At 33.1% G+C, this 20,684-nt stretch overlaps 1 protein-coding gene across 4 annotated transcripts in view; it reads right to left on the minus strand.

The window, feature by feature from the left end:
• Positions 1 to 20,489, minus strand: part of LOC134246501 (exocyst complex component 2-like) — a 26,083-nt gene extending 5,594 nt beyond the window's left edge. The window contains exons 1-29 of one of the 4 annotated variants that reach the window (XM_062728882.1): positions 20,471 to 20,489; positions 20,147 to 20,292; positions 19,364 to 19,534; positions 18,027 to 18,156; positions 17,794 to 17,853; positions 16,400 to 16,443; positions 16,136 to 16,205; positions 15,829 to 15,953; positions 15,664 to 15,735; positions 15,207 to 15,352; positions 14,911 to 14,992; positions 14,642 to 14,744; positions 13,935 to 14,047; positions 13,345 to 13,410; positions 13,126 to 13,176; positions 12,753 to 12,886; positions 12,604 to 12,654; positions 12,314 to 12,483; positions 11,922 to 12,043; positions 11,160 to 11,233; positions 10,953 to 11,036; positions 10,616 to 10,734; positions 10,388 to 10,463; positions 9,999 to 10,115; positions 9,306 to 9,371; positions 8,638 to 8,779; positions 6,058 to 6,236; positions 4,736 to 4,797; positions 3,768 to 3,824 (exon numbers count right to left, since the gene is read on the minus strand). In XM_062728882.1, coding sequence (XP_062584866.1) covers positions 3,768 to 3,824; positions 4,736 to 4,797; positions 6,058 to 6,236; positions 8,638 to 8,779; positions 9,306 to 9,371; positions 9,999 to 10,115; positions 10,388 to 10,463; positions 10,616 to 10,734; positions 10,953 to 11,036; positions 11,160 to 11,233; positions 11,922 to 12,043; positions 12,314 to 12,483; positions 12,604 to 12,654; positions 12,753 to 12,886; positions 13,126 to 13,176; positions 13,345 to 13,410; positions 13,935 to 14,047; positions 14,642 to 14,744; positions 14,911 to 14,992; positions 15,207 to 15,352; positions 15,664 to 15,735; positions 15,829 to 15,953; positions 16,136 to 16,205; positions 16,400 to 16,443; positions 17,794 to 17,853; positions 18,027 to 18,156; positions 19,364 to 19,534; positions 20,147 to 20,261 — 2,801 coding nt within the window. In that variant the 5' untranslated portion in view covers positions 20,262 to 20,292; positions 20,471 to 20,489. Of the gene's footprint in view, positions 1 to 3,767; positions 3,825 to 4,735; positions 4,798 to 6,057; positions 6,237 to 8,637; positions 8,780 to 9,305; positions 9,372 to 9,998; positions 10,116 to 10,387; positions 10,464 to 10,615; positions 10,735 to 10,952; positions 11,037 to 11,159; positions 11,234 to 11,921; positions 12,044 to 12,313; positions 12,484 to 12,603; positions 12,655 to 12,752; positions 12,887 to 13,125; positions 13,177 to 13,344; positions 13,411 to 13,934; positions 14,048 to 14,641; positions 14,745 to 14,910; positions 14,993 to 15,206; positions 15,353 to 15,663; positions 15,736 to 15,828; positions 15,954 to 16,135; positions 16,206 to 16,399; positions 16,444 to 17,793; positions 17,854 to 18,026; positions 18,157 to 19,363; positions 19,535 to 20,146; positions 20,293 to 20,470 lie in introns of those variants that run through there. The other 3 variants (XM_062728883.1, XM_062728885.1, XM_062728886.1) reach the window with 3 other exon arrangements.
• Positions 20,490 to 20,684: the final 195 nt, after the last annotated feature.

A 20,684-nucleotide genomic window follows, 5' to 3' on the forward strand; every position in this document is an offset into this window, starting at 1 on the left:
ATTTTTGAAAGAATTTCACAGAAATTTCTATTTTTAGTAACAATGCCAACATCGCTTGTCGAAATCAAAAACCGATACACAGAATTATGTAACTTAGTGTAGTCTATTTGTTTGCCAAGTTATATTGAAATCATACCAAAACTGTAGGAGGAAAAAAGAATTTCACAGAAATTTCTATTTTTAGTAACAACGCCAACATCGTTCGTTGAAATCAAAAACCGATACACAGAATTATGTATCTTAGTGTAGTCTACTTGTGTGCCAAGTTATATTGAAGTCAGACCAAAACTGTAGGAGGAGTAGCATTTTGAAAGAATTTCACAGAAATTTCTATTTTTAGTAACAACGCCAACACCGTTCGTCGAAATCAAAAACCGATACACAGAATTAAATATCTTAGTGTAATCTACTTATATGCCAAGTTATATTGAAATCAGATCAAAACTGTAGGAGGAGTAGCATTTTGTAAAAAAAAGATAAAAAAACGCCGGACGCAAAAAAAAAAATAAAAAAAAGAAAAGGGAGAGGGCTACATTATTGCACCTAGGGTGGGGCCATAATGGCCGTTAAAAGTTTTATATAAGAAAAAATCTTAAAAAATCTTCTTCTCAAGAACCACTGGGCCAGGAAAGATGAAACTCATGTGGAGTCATCCTCAGGTATTGCAGATTCAAGTTTGTTAAAATCATGACCCCCAAGGGTAGGGTGGGGCCAAAATGGCCAATCAAAGATTTACATAGAAATATATAGGAAAAATCTTTAGAAATCTTCTTCTCAAGAACCATTGAGACAGGAAAGATAAAACTCATGTGAAATCATCCTCAGGTACATGTAGGCCAAAATTGTCGATCAAAGTTTTTCATAAGAATATATAGGGAAATCTTTTAAAATCTCCTTTTCAAGTACTTCAAAGCCATGATTAGTGATATTTAATTTTATATGGAATCATCCTCAGGTAGTGTAGATTCTAGTTTGTTCAAATCATGACCCTCTGGGGGGTTAAAATTTAAGCCCCCCTCCAACCTCAGTAAACTTTCATTTCTGATCTGATATTTGCTTTTTCCTAGCCGGTCTGCTCAGGCGAGCACTGTGCCCCTGGGCCTCTTGTTTAAGAGTTAAATTCATGTAGAAATCTCTACACTGGTACATGTACATCCAGTGCATATATTTGTTAACTTGGGAATCATATTCATTTCTATATGCTTTATGTATACAAAATATGATATCAATAGATTAATCAATTATTGTATTCTTTGATTATTTTCTTCTCAAAGAGATACAAATATATATTCCTTTCAAGAAATATTTATAAATCATATTTGAAGCTTTGTACAATTTATGAGAGAGAGAGAGAGAGAGAGAGAGAGAGAGAGATTAGATGATATATAAATTAATATTACATCATTCACCAAATTTTGTAGTCAATATATTATGTCAAGTCCTATTCCCATTTGAAGATAACTGATTTTCAGTGAATGTGTGTCAGAACAGCTGTTTTTATCATTCTAGCCTACTTTTCATTGCGATATAAAAACATATCAATCTTACAATGAAATGACAGCACTCTTAATACCATTATCATAATACATTTAAACATTAAGCTTAAACCACAGAGGTAGTGCATAAAAACAACTCCTTATCTTGTTTTGAACAAATTTTGAATTAATGACCTCCTATTTAATGATTAAAATATACGCATGTTTCCTTTCTATCATACAAAGTATCAAAAATCAATGAAGATGCATGACTCATTTTATAAAATCAACAATTTCTACTTAGAATTCTGAACATTACAAAAACAAATTATTTTCAGAAATTGCAGGCATCAGTATTCATTGTGCATCCAATTGACACGCCATGATTAGCAAATAAACTGCCGATAATTAAAACATCTCCTTTTTCTTGTCTACAAATGAAGTCATAATTTATCGACAGCTTAACGATAGTAAGTTCATCATCCAATGTTTGTTATTGTCTGTGTTCATTGTTCAAACACATCTGTAATGCAGTAGTCTTAGCTTTTGTATAAAATATAAAAATTTTATATCGATTTTTGTCCTACTAGAAATAAAATTTTATACCAAGTATTGATCAAAGTCTCCGTCTCATTTTCTTCCTCCTCAAACATGATCATTACCGGTACATTGGTGTGTCCCAATTTCTATTTTTTATGATACACGTGATGTCAAGGTCACACCATTCAGATGATATGACAATGATTGCAGCTATTTCTATTATTTATAACTTAGAGTCCTGAACAAATTATGTAATGCTAGGCATTCAATGTCAAACAAATGCACCTGTTTTATAAAAACGGTCACATATGTGTTTGTTAAATATTTATTAATAATATATAAATTAATATTTAGTAAGCATTTTAGCATTATATTTTGACAGATTGAATGTATATTCCAGATCTGCATTTCACAGTAAATCTGAAACCAGTACTAGTCAAATCAGTCTAATTTAGTCTGAAACACTGCCCTACACTGCTCTACATGGACAACACCTGTTTATGTACACAGAGGTAGGAATCTGAGGAATGAGATAATCTGTTGTACTATTAATTACCCCATTATGTCTGGTGACAAATGAAGACGTCTTAGATAAATTCATCAGACACTAAGAAATCTGACTTGCAAACCATTAGATTGCAATGTATGATGATTGAAAATACACACGCTGCCATGAAAACTAATGATGAAACAATAAAGTCATATAAATTATGTGTTTCAAGGACAGATGCTTTTAACAATCTCTCATCAAAATTCATGAAAACAAAAGTTTCAGTCTGTTAATGTTTTAAAAATAAATACATGTAAGTGTTGCATAATAGATTTCAATTTTTGTCAGTTTCACAAATGTCCTTCAAAGTAATGAAAAGTTGAATAGATTAAAAACATAGGTAATCACAGATTACAGAGCTCTCCTCTAAAAATATTGTTCTTAAGTAAAGCTCAAACTTAACTAATAATCTAGTAAATGTACATTCTAAGATGCTGTATGGGAAATAGTAACTAAGAGAATAAACCTGCCCCAAAATCTTTAATCTGGACAAACATGGTGAAAAGGAAGGTCAGAATCAGCATCCAAAGCAAAGTGCATCCTTAGATGTATCATCCATGCAAGTTTGGTCAATATAGGCTTTATACACACAGAACTTACTTTAGAATGAACATGCTTCAAAAACTAAAAGTTGTTCACTCATCTTGAAAATCTAGTTCAGATCCAGCATCTGAAGCATGCCTGGCAGTATGCATCCTTAGATGTATCATCCATACATTTGGTCAACATACGGCTTATAGTTACTTGTAAATAAGACCTGTTCTAAACATTAACCTGCACCAAAAATGTTAAACTAGTTTTTCCTTGCTAAAATTGCATCATCTGAAACCTTGACTGGTACAATGCAACACACAAGAAGCATCTTCCATTTATCTCTGATTAATACAGAGCAGAGAAGAACTTAAAAAGAAAACTGCTCCAAAAAATTTCACCTGGGATACCGACACTGACGCTGAGGATATCACATTAGCTTCCCCAACTTCATTGTCAGTGCAAAAATTTGATCTCTACAGTACCTAAATTCCGAGTACATGTAATTATTTCACTTTCCCCAATCAACCCTCCAGAAAAGTAAATATGAGCGATATGTCTTGAGTGATATATAAATTCCAGATCAAATTAAACTGCTTTAATAAATCCTTGAACCATCATTCACCAGTAGAGTTTAGGTGCATATGTACTATTTTTAGTGTGTTACTTACTTTTTATGTTCTGGCTTCAACACAGGCAAGTCATTCAGAGCATCCTTATAACATGTACTGTAATAATGAACAATGGCTCTATTAATGTATATACATGTATTACATGTATATAGGCTGACAAAGCTATGTCTGTGCAGATAATCAGCTCGTTTAATTTACTAGTCTGGAGTCAACATCACAGAAATTATGCAAGGTAATATTATGAAAAATTATCTAGTCTGGAGCTTTTTCAACATCACATATAATTATGCAAGAAATTGTAATACTACATGTATATTGCTTTTCCTTTATATATAAATATAATTACATCGTATTATTTTGACTGGGAATTTCAGCACACTAGCTGAAAGTGGTCAGTGTTATGGAATAATTAGGTTAAAGGTTCCCACAGCAAATCTGGATTCTAAAAATAGATTTTCAACAACAACTAGCTGCAGCTAATGAGAGCAGCAGGTGTTTGTGTTAGGGAGTATTCTAGGTCAATTATAAATAAACTTCAGATGGGAAGATTAGATCCGCCTTACATGCTTGAAATAATTCTGATAAAGGTATTTAATCAAAAATTTCTTTAAAAGCTGAAGGCATAAATAATGTTACAGTATGAAATTTTATACAGTTTTTACCTCTTAAGTTTATTCAATCACTCAAACCAAAGCAATTTTTGCTAGAACTATTATATTTGGCTATGGATCACCTTGATTTGAAAAAATTTACAATACGCGAGCCAACTCAAAAATCAGATCTTTGTTATGCTCCAAAATTCTGATGGTCGCTGTTTCGGAGCGTAACAAAGATCTGATTTTAATGAGATTGGAGGACAGAGAAATAAAATAATGACATCTATTGTTTTTACCCAATATCTAAAAATAAATGACAGAAAGTCATTTAATTAAACAAATTGTAAGAAATCCAATGAGACAGTCTATATTGTACCAAGGCTAAGTAGTACAGCTGTACTTGACATTTACCTTGCGTGTGGAGTGAGATACACATTGACTGTTTCCTGTAATGCCAACAGCTCCAATCTTGCCTGCAAGGAAACAAATGAAAAATAGCTTCAGATTTTCAGGAATAATTACATATGTACATTATAATAGTGTTACATTATAATAGTAATACAGGACTATCTACAAATGTATCTGTATAAGCCTGTTTAACTGAATAGAACTGTTTAAAGGTCTGTTACATGTACAGGACTGTTTATAGGACTATTTATCTGTAGAAGATTGTTTATAGGTTTATTTACGTGTAAAGGACTGTTTATCAGTCTATTCACTGGCATAGGATTGTTAAAAGGACTGTTTACCTGTAAAGGACTGTTCAAATGTACAGGACTGTTTATAGGACTGTTAACCTAAATGAAACTATTTTTAGGTCTGTTTACCTGTATAGGAATATTTAAAGCACTTTTTACCTGTATACTGTACAGGACTGTTTATATGACTGATAACTTAGGACTGTTAATAAGACAATTTACCTGTACAGGATTGTTTATACATGTAGTATTATTTACCACCAAGGACTGTTTATAGGACTTTTTACCTGTATAGGATACATAACTGTTTAGGATTGTTTACTTGCACGGGACCATTTAATTGAATAGGACTATTCATGGGACTGTTTACCTATATTGGACTATCTAACCTGTATAGGACAGTTTACCTGTATAGGACTATTTAACTATATAGGGCTGTTTATAGGACTGTATACCTGTATAGTACTGTTTATAGGATAGATTACCTGTATACATATAGGGCTGTTTTTAAAATTCATTACCTCTATAGGACTGTTTACCTGTTTAGGACAGTTCATCTGAATGGGACTGTTTATAAGACTTTATACCAGTAAAGGACTGTTTCTAGGACTTTATACCAGTAAAGGACTGTTTCTAGGACTTTACACCTGTATAGGACTGTTTACAGGACTGCTTACCTGTATAGGACTGTTTATAGTAGTTTTTATAGGACTGCTTACCTGCATAGGACTGTTTTAAGGACTGTTTACCTACATAGGACTTTTTTTAAGGACTGTTTATAGGACTGATTACCTGTATAGGACTGTTTATAGGACTGATTACCTGTATAGGACTGTTTTAAGGACTGTTTACCTGCATAGGACTGTTTTAAGGACTGTTTACCTGCATAGGACTTTTTAAGGACTGTTTAGAGGACTGATTACCTGTATAGGACTGTTTTAAGGACTGTTTACCTGCATAGGACTGTTTTAAGGACTGATAACCTGTATAGGACTGATTACCTGTATGGCACTGTTTATAATAGGATTTTTTTACCTGTATAGGACTGTAGGGCCCATGCTCTGTCACACACTGTATCAGTCTGGTTAGCTCTTCTGACACTGCCTCTATCACCTTCTGGGTTACCCTGGTAACAAACACGGGTGAGACAGCAAACACCTCAGCATGGACCTCAATCATTTTCATAATCATCTCTTTAACGTAGTTCCTAACCCCTGTCAAAGAAGAAAACCATGAAAAAAGTCACTGAAAGCTCTGATATAGTTTTATTTAAAGTAACTAAAATTGCTTACTAAAGAAGTGTTTAGTCTGGAATGTTGTGCTCACTTGTGTTGGATTTTAGATTTGTCTCTTTAATCTACATTTTAATGAAAACTACTGATGGGACACCAAGCATTTATTTTACAGGGAATCACAATGCTACAACAGGGGTGATTTGGGAGGATTTTGGAGGAGTTTTCTATTTCTAAGCCAAGTCATTTTTATGAAATTCTGATCAGATCTAAATTCAAGTGATTTTATTTAATTTTATATGCCCCCTTTAACGAAGATTTGGGGGTATATAGTTTTTGCCCTGTCTGTTCATCTGTCTGTTTGACAGCAAAAACTAAACCTTGCCTACAACTTTTAAGTGGGGGGTGCTATGGCTTTCATATTTCACAGGTATATGCTTTGTGACAAGATCCTCCTTCAGATACCATGAAAACTGACCTCTTGACCTTGAAGTCTGACCAACAATGCAAAACAAAAATTTTTTAAACTTTAACTTTGGCCATGAGTGAATAACTTTGAATAGTTTGTTCCAGGGCTAGTGACAATAAAGACCTTTCAATGGGTACACATATTTTTGACCTTTTGACTTTGGAGTTTGACTTGCATTTAAAAAACTTCAACCCTTGCCATAAGCTACCATATGGAAGTATCAGTGTTTCACAAACACATCTTGTTTTTCATGAAGTTAAATGAGTTTACAAATCACGTAATGAATCAGATTATTCAACAGTTCATAATGGGGTCAATGACATGTAAATACCTAAATACAGTGCTCTTTACCTTTTAAAAGTTTTGTTTGAGAGCAGGTATGCCCAAAGACATAGAAGAAATGCATTAATAATCTAATAGGGCTAATTTCTTTATTCCATTTTTTTTTTTTTTTGTAATTTACCTGGGCAACATTTTCTTCATTTATAAGTATAATCATTCTTTACATTCATTTTTACCACTGGAAAAATGATACAAAATCTAAACCTTTAATAATGACAAAATTGATTCCGTCAGAAGATGGAGTTACTGTAAATCACGTTTTATTCGCGAGAACTTTATTTTCGCGTAATTAGGAGAGACAATGAGGTCGCGAAAATTTCATTCTCGCATTTAAAAGTATTCCTTACAATTATATAGAGGAAAAACAACAATTCGTGAAAATTATGTCTCGCTGATAAAGAGTCAATGACTATCTCGCGAAAATAAGGTGTTGCGAAAATTTAGTGATCTACAGTATTATAAAACATGACAAACACAATCCAGGGAAAAAGGAATTTATGTTGAAATGTTCATTACTTATCAGCCATAAACCTGATTAGTCTGATTTAATGAGAATTTGAATGCAAGGCTTTTAACTTTGTAATTTTCTGAAATTATTCTTTACAATCCATTCAGTTGGATTTAGTCATCTACTACCAAAGCCATATATCATCGTTTGTTTGAGCCACATCTTGGTTATCTTGAAGCTGAGCATGACTTGTAAATAGTCACACTCCATATTATTTTCCCTATACTCGATATCTGCAGTGGGGCATACACTTCCCATACGTTACACCCGATTGATTTCTGGTAACCAGCTTAGAATGGATGACATATAGCTTATTGCCTTTGTTTACAATTTATTGCATTTTATGTATTTATTTTTTACTACAGTGGCCTCTGCAGCTGATGTCATATTTCTTTGGCAACAATTTCTTCTGTTGTAGAAGGAATTAAGCACGTTACTTTCATATCTTAATACCAGCAGACCTGGGGGGCATAAAACATAAAACTTAGACAAGCTCACTTTTGATCTTAGCATCACATTTCCACTATATATTCATTTGGAAAAAGTGAGACTAAAATCAGTACAAAGGCTTAGGCAGAGACTAATCAGGACAGACAAAGGGCAGAAACCCAGAGCCTAGTGCAAGATAAGTACAAAGGCTAAGGCAAGGAAGGGGAAAAGTCACTTTGATAACTTGCACGAAAGCCAAAACCCTTATTTTACAATGTGTTGAATAATACTCGAACAGAATAATGCTCATACATTAATTCAATTATCAATACAGTTGAACCCATTTAGCACGAACACGGATATTGCAAATTCACAGATATAGCAAAGTTATCTTGGATCCCTAGCTATATAAGTTTAGAGAATTCCTTATAAGGATATTACCGATATAGAGAAGTAATTTCATTGATGCCAGTGACTTCATTATAACCAAATTTTATTGCATATATTCTGAATTCATGTACATGTAGATTTTCTTGGTCAAATAATTTCAGCTCAGCTAAGTATTCAACATTGAGTACAAGGCAATTAACTAATTACTTGTCTCAAATCCTAAGGTTTGATATGTCTTAACTTACCTGTGGGTTTTTTGCATGTTTTCCATTCAAATCCCCCTCTGTACATATTTTGTTCTATGGCACCAACAATTGGATTGGACTTTTCTTCTACATACGCCTCAAACAGACTGTCGTCTAAATCCACATATGTATCTTTAGCAGCCTACATTGTTAAAAGGATAAAAAATTGTATAATTCTTTCATGAAAACAAGTCGGTTTTAAATCAAAGAAATCCATGTAAATGACAAAAATATCGCAAGTAATCATACATGGATGCTGTACATTATCACATTTAAGGTAATCAAATAAATACAAAACGACACAGAAAAATTACAAAACTACTTCATATAACCAAAGCTAAAACAAAAATGTAAAAACCTGAAGCTATTTCATGCTTAATTTAACTTCAACCATGCAAACAATTTCAGTTATTACTTGAACAAAATCAACAACCTTTACTATAATATCTTAATTTAAATTAATTAACCATTAAAAAAATTAAAAGCCTTAATTTAAGCAAGTGCTGTAGTAAAAATAAAATGTGACCGTGGTAACAATGGGAGGGTAAAAAAAATGCTGGCAGTCTGGAAATAAAAAATAGAGTGAAAAGAGAAAATAATGAAGTACGACGTACAGACAGACATACGATACACAGAAAGCGGGGATGCTGAAATACACATGATAGAACCTGATATCCTTGTTTTAGATCTGCCTTTTGGAGGTTAGAAATATTTGTTTTCTCTTCATTATCATTCTGAAATGTGAGAGTCCCAAGTGTGTTACAAAGAAGATAACAAAGCTCAATTGAAAGCCACAACAGATATGATCCTGAGATTTGTGGGGTGGGGGAGAAAAGACATTGAGGTCTCTGTAAATAAAAACCGAGTCAAACAAAACTACTACAGTGAGAGAATGGTCAGTTACAAACAAGTTAAACAATAACTGTTTTTAGAACTCAAGTAATCTAAATAGTGCCCAATTCTTTGTTTATCTGTTTGTGTGTGTTGTGTTTCATTACTGTGCAAATATCTGAGCTAAAAATCACTTTCATTAAAAAGAGACAACCTTTCTAATTCTAACATAAAATTGACTTATTCTACATTTTTTAAAAAATTGTACATTGAGCTATTTTTTTCATTACTTCTGCAATGTTATTTTCATGGACTGGAAGTCTGTTCACCATTTACAAACCCTTCACATAAACACATAGCAAATAGATACTTATTATCTTTTAGGTATAATTTAAATACAGGTGATTATATATTTTACTACTCAGCTTATACTCCATCAACCTCTATTTTTAGCACCATTGGTTTCTATTTACCCCTAATCCAGAGTTAATAAATACTCCCCTGGTGTGTAGGAGAACAGAGTTACCTACCCTGAGGGCCTTCTCCATCTCCACATAGCCGTGTTTGTTGAGGTTCTCTACCAGACGAGGAATCACCCTCACAAGTGTGTGGTTACAGTTACTTAACATGATTATCAGCCGCTTGTCCTAAAGTAACCAAAATCAAATAATTTACATGGAAAATATACTAAAGATTCACTTCCCATCCATTTTATCTTTAGACAGTTTCCTGTGATAAAATACAATCAAAAAGCTATGTTAACAAAAGTTCCCAAGTTTTACAAATACAATCCTTTGATGATAATTTTATTCATAAGAGTTTACAGTTATTGTTCTCCAACATGAATCTTATATTTTTTTAGTTTTAGATTATTTAATAAGGTTTCTGTAAAAATCAATTTCAGCGACACAAATCTTACTAATGGTGGTATTCTATCCTCCAGGATGGGTGCTGTGGTGTCCTCTGGGGATATAACTTTCTTCCCTCCCTTAAATCTGTTTAAAAAATTATAATCAATGTTTGGAAATATGCTCTTCTTTACAAAATAGCTTTCTGATTCAATGCCTTGGTAATTATTTACAAGATATAATTTTAAAACAGAAGATAAATGCCTCATCTAAAAAGATAAAATTTCGTGACATCCTACTTTTTGTTTGAGATTTCTGGAGGATCAAAAGCCAGTTTATGAAGGCAGGGGGAGAAGGCTTGTAGAAGCTGTGTACACAGGGCCGTGGCATCCTTCTGTATGGTTCTCTGGGCAAAAATCTGTAGGGGAAAAAGTTTTCTTTGTTTCAATTGTTTTATGAGGTAATCTACATGTAAAGGTACTTGCTTAAATTACCGGTTCAAAATGTGTTTACAATTCTGATCAAGTATCTTGATTTTACGATCAAATGAGATTTAATGTTCAATGCATGCAATAACAATAGATTTACAAGTACATATAATTAATTCATTACGTCACTATTTATAGTAACACTGACCTCTGGTTCCCCTGACTTGTTCTGGACAACCACTTCATGGAGATGATGTATCGCCTCATTCACAATGTTCTCAAAAAGAGCAGGCTGAGAGGAAAAAAAAAAATTATTGATAAAGATAGACTGGTTATGCCTCTTTGCTAAATACACATGAAGCTTGATTCAGTGTGAATTCTGACATGTGTAAATGTACTGTTTTTAGAGTCTTACCAGTTGAGTTGTGCCCCCTGATTCATCATCAGTATCCACGACCCAGGTCTCTTTAGTATACAGCTGTTTCACATCTGGAAAATAGAAGACAATAATATAGGGCTTCATTTTTACAATCCATTATTTACAAATCTGTATTCATTGAACCAATCTCCCATGCAGAGTTGTCATTCGTTCCTCTCTCCATACACCTTTGCAATGGGCTCACGTCAAGATTTTTGAAATAAACGTAAAAAACGTGATATTTGCAGAATTGTTTCAAATTAAATTAATAGTTCTGGATTGATTTAGTAAATATCCATCTCAAAACTCAGACACGAGCATAGAAATTGAATTATAATAAATTAAAACAAATGCACTATTTCTCGTGTTTATCACTGTGATATACGTGAGCCAACGACAGAGGTGAATGTAAGAGCCGATGGTAGAGAGTGTCATTGAACAAGTGTAAGCTTGAGCTGCTTATGCGTATTCCCCTCTGTTCTAAAAAGATGTACAACTAGGAGGGTTGTTAAAAAATTATGCAGACTTGTACAGAAAAAATGTTGATGACATTATTATAAAAAATTTAAAAGGTTGCACAAGTCGAATCAGAGTTCGGATGAAATCTGGTACTTTACCTCGGTATGCAATTCATCATTTATTTTTCAATTTATCTTCTTTTTTTAAAAATAAATTTAAATACTTAATGTGAACTGTAAAACACTACAAACTGAATGCAATCTAAATGTAACAGTCTTTGTTTGGGACCTCCTGACTGACCTGCTATGGCCTGTTTAAGAAGTGTAAACATGCAGTTTGTCCTGATGTCCAGAGCTAGGTCCTGTATTAATAGCGGTGAATCTCCTGGCAAATCCAGGAAGGACAACGAGTTCACACAGAACCTGTAAATCAGGTATACGACTACATATGTTCAAAAATCAATTTTTTTCAAACATGTACTCAATAAATATAAAACATTAACAATATTCTAAAATTCGTCTCTGAATTGAAATTTTTTTTACTTTTCTTGCCTACTTTTTCTAATATCAGAATCATTCATTATTGTAATCTCTGTATCTACTAGTCCTTTTTACATTTTTTTTTCCCCATACTTTAAAGTAAATGACAAAATGATATTAACCTGACATGTCTAATGATAAAATGATATTAACCTGACATGTCTAACACTGGACGGCAGCCAGCCCCCTGGAATATCGCTACACGGGGCGGGCCACGTTCCGTACGTATCTCGAGTCTCCTTGGGAATATTCTCTAGAGATTCTGGTAAAAATGCAGCTCGCACCAAATTGGAAAATAGACTTATTAAATCAGTAACCATTTGCTGAAAAATAAACATCAGAAGAAAATAAAATGAAACTATAAAGGCAAGAAGAAGTTAAATTCCGAGTTGATAAAATTAGAAAAAAAGAGAAACTTTACATGATAAATGAACTATAAGTACCTTAAACTTGCTGTGTTTGCTTGTATCTGCTTTGTACTGTTTATCTGATGTCTACAAAAAAAAAATATAAAGTGGGGGATGATAACCTATTGAACTAAGTACATGTAAAAGCTATAATTTGATAACCAATGAAGATAAAGCAATTAAACCTCTTTTGTGTTGACAAAGAGGGAGCCCGAGAAGTAGGCCTGTCCCAGCTTCCAGAAGTCAGGAATGTTGTCCAGCATCAAGTTAGTCAGTTCCTCCACAAACAGAATCTTCTGAGGGGTACCAGACTTCCATCCTGGAAGACAACAGTTAAACAATACAATCTAGGAGACAGCACTTAAACATATCAGCCAAGGACGTAACAGTCAAATATTACTAATCAAGTAAATCTAACAAAAGACTATAGTGAACCTTGACACACTGACAAACAGATTACCACTGCTCGAGTCAAATTAAATTACAAGTTGAATTTGAATTTTCTTTTATAAGAGCATCATTCTTAATTATATTTTGGTACGGGTAGTTTACACTAACCTGTTTGATCTGATGTAGATTTAACACTGGAATTTGTATCCCTCCCCTTTCCTAAAATGTAAGAGTCCAACTTAAAGGTTTTGTTGTTGAAAACATTCTTTTGGCCTGATATCTATACTGATCATTACATGTAGTAGTTTAAAGCAAATCAGTTGCATTATTTATAAAAAAAAATCTGCAAACTGTTTCCAGTAAAAGAATAGCACATTGTGCACATACCTTGTGGAACAGCTAATGGACTCTTGGCAATGTTACCACCGTCTCCATCAGCTAAACTGTTGGCTTCTGAGGAAAAACAACATTAAATATTTACATTTCCAAATAATTTTCCTTAATATTCTTTGCAAATTAGAAGATTGTTCATTTTCTCATGAACTACCACGGGTGAACAGAATATATCCATTGTTACATCATAATACTGCACCTGACATCAGTGCAAACTGTTTTCTTCTAAAATTAATAGTAGAACCACATAATTTGAGGTAAACTCAACAGAAATATAATGTAAATATACAAAAAAAATGAATTTAATTTTTGAAAAATCATGATGTACATGAACTATAATGTTTCATTCCGGCATATTTATCATGAAGCTCTAATGCACTACGTGTATATGAAATATGCTGGCATGAAACGCTGTATTTCATGACCTCATGGATCTTCAAAAATTAAATTCATTTCTTAGCTGACTCTGTCCTAAAAGGGAATGTCCACCTTAATCTGTCTCTGGGAGTAATATGTCCACCAGAAACAAAGTGGGAAATGTCTACATGAATCATTGATCTGACTTTTAATCATTTATAACTGACCTTCCTGTAAATGGTCATCCTTACACTTGGTCAGTATTCCTATCAACCACTTCTGTTGATTGACCAGACACTCCCAGGCTGGGTCACCCTCACACCCCAGGCTCATCAAGTACCTGTAACATATAACATTCTACTTATGTAACCAAGTCAATACAATATATGTACACACAACCCAGGCTCATCAAGTACCTGTAACATATAACATTCTACTTATGTAACCAAGTCAATACAATATATGTACACACAACCCAGGCTCATCAAGTACCTGTAACATATAACAGTCTACTTATGTTACCTAGTCAATACAATATATGTACACACACCCCAGGCTCATCAAGTACCTGTAACAATCATAAACTCGTAGAAATATTCCCCGCCAGGGTATATGTATCAAGACAACTCCTGCCTGTCCTGACAGATTTCATTTGCATTTAACAAGGTATTTCATCAGCCTACTTATTCAACAAAGAAAACATCTAGCTTAATAAGCACATCTTAATGGATTATGCAATTGTATGTCAGTCAGATTCAATTATATTTCAGTCAGATTCAACAGTGATGTCACTCCACACATTACTATTTTGGTCAAAGTGTATACTTTCACACAAGATTTGTGATAATGAAAATACATTAGTATTTTAAATTTGACCTAGATATTTTCAGTTTGACTTAGTATGTGTATTATCCGAAAGTGTTATAAATCTGACCTGATTAATTTCTTCTGTTCTTCCAAAGGTGTGGGTAATTCTAGTAACTTGGTATGGAGCATGTCTCGGAATGTGTTAATTCGACTTTCAACATCAGTATACACTGTGGATATATAAAATATTCTAAAGTGTAGATGTCCCCATGTTCTCCACATATTTTACAAAGATAAAACAATGCAGCAGAGTAAGGGTTAAACCAATGAAACTTTGTTTGAACACTCACAAATATAAACCAACATACAGATAGCAAACAGTGTTATGTAACTAACCTCTTTTGAAAACCTGTACTTGAGTATCAGCAAATAATGACCGGGCCCTGACATAGTCATTGATCACTAAACTGTAATCACCCTGAAAGTAAACATAACATTAAATTATGTTTATTATAAATTTACTGGTATACAAATCAGCATGTTCTTGTTTTAAAATTAAGAATATAATGTATTAGTAGATGTAAAAAATCAGTTTGTCTTTATATGTGAGAAATGTCATAGTATGAAATGTGGACTAACTTTTTGTTTATTTTAAACGTTTTCTCATTCCACTGTATATACAACTTGCTTACCTTTTTTATATTTCTGTCTATGTTTAGTGGGAGATAAAACAGGAACTTGAATCTTTGGAGCACGCTCAGTGCGTTCCTTGTGGAGTCAGCTTTATCTTTTCTCCCCAGGACTTCCTGAAACAGGCCGTCAGCACAAGACTTTGCCTCTAAAATAATTTTAAGATTAATACCACAATTGTTTTTTTTCTTTCCAGAATTTAAATAACTTTGCTTAAATAGTGCCTCTTTCACTAACTAAGTGATATCTTTTTAGTAAAACAATCAAGTTTTCCAAGCAATATAAAATGGTAAAAGTCTGGATCGATACTGTTAAGCACTATTACTAATCCTCTATGTGGTCTACATTTATAGCAGGAATTTGTTTCTTCAATGTTGCTTGAGTTATCTGATCTTCACATCCATGCAAATTATTTTAGTATCAATTTTCAAAAAACTATGAAAATAAAATGGTACTAACGCATTAACAACACGGCATAAGAACTGACAGCATCTCCTCTTAGATCATCAATGCAAAACTGCTGGTACATTGCTACAAAATAACAAAGAAGAAAAATGAATCTGATCTCCATTAATTATTTGATTTACTCAGATATAACTTTGTTATTTTACTTAGATTCCTTACCATCTAGGCTCTCTAGACAGTCGAGTGTGGAGGACAAGTTAGATTTGACAAACGCGATGGGTCCCTCCGACCTCTGGGTGGCTCGCCTCTTCATGTAGGCAAGCCCCGCCTTCAGGTCATCAAAACTACACAACAAAAATAAATCAATTTATTAATCATCAAATTAGTATTAAATTTAAAAAAAAAATGGCATATTAACTAAAAAAGAAGAAGACATTTTCAAAATAAAACATTAATTCCAAGTGGCATATCCCTAGCCTTTTTGAAAAAATTTTAAAATAGATATTTTGATAAAGTAAAACTAGACCTTGTACTATGATGGTTCTCCAGCAGGTACCAGGCCGGGGAAAAATTCTCCAGTGACAAGTTACCAGACGCTGTAATTAAATAATCAATATTTATTATACATTATTCAAGGATCAATTATAAATGCATCAATGCTCTAATTTTACATGCTGCATAATAAATGAAAATTTGTATACACATTTCAATTTTAACTTGACTAAGATTTGATTTATAATGAATTATAAATTAGATGAAAGATTTCACTGGACCAATAGATCATACTTACCCTCTGGAAATAGCTCCAAAAGTTCATCTTCTTTATACTTTGCACTAAAATTTACAAATCACATTTTATTCTGTGTGCAATATATATTTGCTTCTTCACTAAAAGAAGCATATCATTCATATTTTTTTTAGCACAATCCACCAGAAAGTACATCCTTAAGTAAAGCAGTCATTTATTGAACAAGTATTGCAATCTCTACTCATCTACAGTTATTTATGTTTTCATTGAGTTCATGTAAATGTAGATTAATATCGTGCTTTGTGAAGCTTATTCTCAAACTATGATACTGTTTTGAACAACATTTTTGTTTATAGTCACACATAAGCTTTAAAACTAATTTTATTTTTATGTTTAGTGTTTTTGTGCGTATAAAATCAGGCAGACTTGTAATATAGGCACAATTTTATTTTACATGTCAAGTCTGTGGGATCTGCATGCCAATAACACTGACAAAACTTGTTTAAAAAATCCCTTCATGTATCAATATTTCAATACGTATATTTATAATACCATATAAGCAGAATTTTTAGGGAGGATATTAGCGAGAGTGATGCAAAAACTGAATATCGCTAAAAATTGTGTTTTATCTGTAATAGCTCCTTTAATGGTCATTTTAAAATTGCTAAAATGACTTCTCACAAAAAATAAAATATCAATTTTTAATGAGAAATCACTATATTTGCTTCTCGCTAAAATTTTCACTTATACAGTATATTTATACTTTGTACTAACTGTTGACTATTCTTTAAAAAAAAAAACACACAAAGTTATTTTGTTTGTAACAAAACCATAGCAAAGCAAAATCACTGAAGACTTGCTTTAAGCTAAAACAAAGACTAACATAAATATCATTCAAAAATATTTTTTAGCAATCATACAAAGTACAGAACTGAAATGTAAACAGATAAATTAATGACTGCATGATGTAAGACCTTGAAAACAGATTCATTCATATATTTCAGTACTTCAATGGATTGTTGTATTTCTCAGATATAACAAGCAACATGCTGTTTAACACAGAAAACAGTAACATTTTGGACTTTCCTTTAACATGTTTTAAGAAAGTAAAGTAGGGATGGCAACCAACTACAAAATTTACAGCTGGTTATATAACAGCAACAAGTTTTCTCAATAGTAAATGAATTTTAATTCCACTTTCTCCATGAAACATGCCTGAGATATCAGGCAAGGAGTCACAACTTCAAGCTGCATTTTCACCATCAGACTGAGTACCGTAAATGGTTAACTTATTGCCATCCCTATAGTAAACACAGTCATGCTTATTAAATTTTGGAATTTCAGTTCCTGTAAGAAACAGATTTGTACAGTTAATAAAATAGTAATGATGTTCTATCATGCAAGTCTAACACTGACATAGTCCATCCGTTTTTTACCTATCTTGGTACGTAATTGTTTCAGCAGAAGCGGGGGCATCAGTGTCCTGTACAGTTATTCTTTGAAGTAAACCATCAAGTCAAAGACTGTTACTACATTTACCAGATTTCTACATATGTATGAAATTTTTCAAGGAAGTTTTGATGTCTTTCTCATTTTTCAACATTATGAATGGCTAAAAACTTAAATAGATTTAATAAATGTATATTCAATATTACTTATATGTACTTACTGAATGCCTTCATCAGATATTCCCAGTGGGTCGTCATCGTCTTTAGAAAACAGTGGAAGCTGAGCGTGAAGTCGACGAACGTTGACAGTTTGTGATTCATCAATCCAAATGGCTGAATCCTGAAGTGGACCTTCAATAACAAAGAAACAAAATATTGATATTAACAAAAATGTTCAGTTCAAAAACCAGATCTGTTTATCAATTTATGGTGTTAGTGTAAATGCACACTGAAAATATTTAATAACATTTCTGGCCCCCCCACTTTTTCTCCCGACATTACCTTTACTATAGAAAATGTTTACTGAAAGGAAGGTTGGCCCCCCCCCACATTTCAGGACATTTTAAAGATTACCGCATGAGTTTAAATTGAAAGATATAGGTCTTGAAAAAAGTAAACCTGATTTTGTATGCAACTTTTAATTTTTCGTTTTTTTTTTTTTTGCTTGTCAACTTTTTCAGGTAAGTAAAAAAAAATTTACAGGTTGGCCCCCCCACTTTCAAAAACGATGCTACGTGCCTGACATTTCTGGCATCATTTAAACTGTTTTCATGTCATCTTGGACATTTTAAAGATTATGATAAATTGTATAAATCTTGAAGTAAACCTGTTGTATGAAAGCTATATGCAATAATTACAGGAAGGGTGAAGATAATGGGCTATGTTGTCATACCGTATAACGGGTATTTTCTGCTGTTGTCCAATTTTGCGGATAGTACAAATCGCAAAAGTAACAATCGCTAAATATTTTTAATGTCCCTTCATGTATTTTATACATGCAAGTATGATAAGTGGTGCGTCTGTAGACTCATGCGTGGACTTATCTTCATTAGCAAAAAAATTTGGGTGACATCAAAACTTTGATAGTTACAAACAAAATATGTCAGTTTTTCTTTCTTATTTTCCACTTTTCAGTCTTTTGTTTTGTCTTCAGACTGTGATTAAAATAACTGCTTATGTATACAATATGGCTTGATTGTCTCGTGAATATCTGTTCTCATGCACCTTTCATTTATGTGTCTGAATGAATTTACAAAACGTAATCATGGCAGTGTTCCAATAAACTGTAGAGTTTGATGATCCTATATGGTACCCTGTAAATAATTTTTTGCTGTATAGTGCAACTACAGAAATTGAAAATGCAAAAATTAATTTGCTACCTTTTAGGGATTAAATCGCAAAAATTTCCAATCGCAGAAAATACCCATTATACGGTATGACAGCACAGTCATTAGACAAAGTTCGGGCTTCCATAGACCTTACCAAGTATTTTTGATGTCTTTGAATCTGAGTAAAATACAGTGTACATGTAAGCCACCTACATGAATTCATAACTTACCAATTTGGACAAAATATCCTTTGAATCCTACAGTACAGCTCCCCATACCTCCCGAGTTTGTCCGGACTATGATGTCCCCCTTCCCTTTCCCCGGACCAGTACGGGCGATGATCTTACTGGAGGATTTCCATTCTGCTGTTAGCACACAGTTCACTCCACAGATATACAAATCTATGATAAGGGAAAACTAAAAAATGAGTGGCATTTCATAGAATAAGCAAGCATAAAAGGTGGCTCCAAGCGAATTTATTTTAAAACATACAAAAGACCAAGAATAATTGTTCTTTACCAAGATATGTTTTTTTATCTGCACAAAGCTTAAACGTAACAAAAAATATTTTCATAAACGAATTTCATTTAAAAGTAAACAAAAAATATCTTTAAATTCCAACGTCATGTTCTCTACAACCCCCGCTTTTATATTTTGACTTGTATTTCATTGAAAAAACATTGCGCAAAGCAGTCAAGACCCTAGTTCAAGTGATGCTTCATTTGTCGGTGTCTTGCATCCTTTTAATGACAATTAACAGGAAAATAATTATTTTACTGATCGGCTGTCTCTTGTAAAAGGTTCTCGCCAGATTCCCAGTTTTCATGACTCTCCCCTGCACAAGTCACAATATAAAAGCAGGGGTTAGAATCAGAGGAATCTCGGATTAGTGAAGTCACAGTCTAGATTGTGTCTCATGCTTTTGGATGTTTGAAGAGGCGGATCAATTATTCAACTGTAAGCTGTGTATTGGACTGCGCTCACCCTAACGGTCACACCGTAAAACATATTACCAATTAAGTCTTTGGGATCCTTTCCAAGATTCTCTCCTCTGATAGTAATTCTTGTCCCAGGTGGTCCTTCTTTGGGAGAAACTCCCGTGACGAGCGGTGCTCCTCCCTTTGGCATATCTGCTGTTTAATTCATAATCTTACTGGATCTGTAATATAACATTCCATTATTAATGTGTAACCGAGGAAATTCGATCGAGAAACAAGTTCGTATGACAAGCCTCATTAAATTAATGCAAACAAAATTTTGATAACAAACTAACAAAGATTATGTTATTAGCAATTTTTCTTATATATTTCATTCTGCATAGACAAATTTAACCTTACGATCTTTAAAAAACATTTTTGAACAGATGATGGGTGTTCCTTCCTCTGAAATTCTTTTGGTATACGATAAGTCTAGAAATGTTCCGGGGGAATAAAGAGTAAAAACAACTTGTACATACACTTTTCGTGCGAGTCGTAGTTCGTTCATAGTTAATCGCCTCGATTGCAATTTAAGATAAAATAATTTTTTATAAAAATTCCTATGAATGAATTC

Source organism: Saccostrea cucullata, unplaced genomic scaffold, assembly GCF_032062105.1.
Source record: "Saccostrea cucullata isolate Sc308-1 unplaced genomic scaffold, CSIRO_AGI_Scuc_v1 ctg2, whole genome shotgun sequence".
In the NCBI taxonomy this organism is placed as follows: domain Eukaryota; kingdom Metazoa; phylum Mollusca; class Bivalvia; order Ostreida; family Ostreidae; genus Saccostrea; species Saccostrea cuccullata.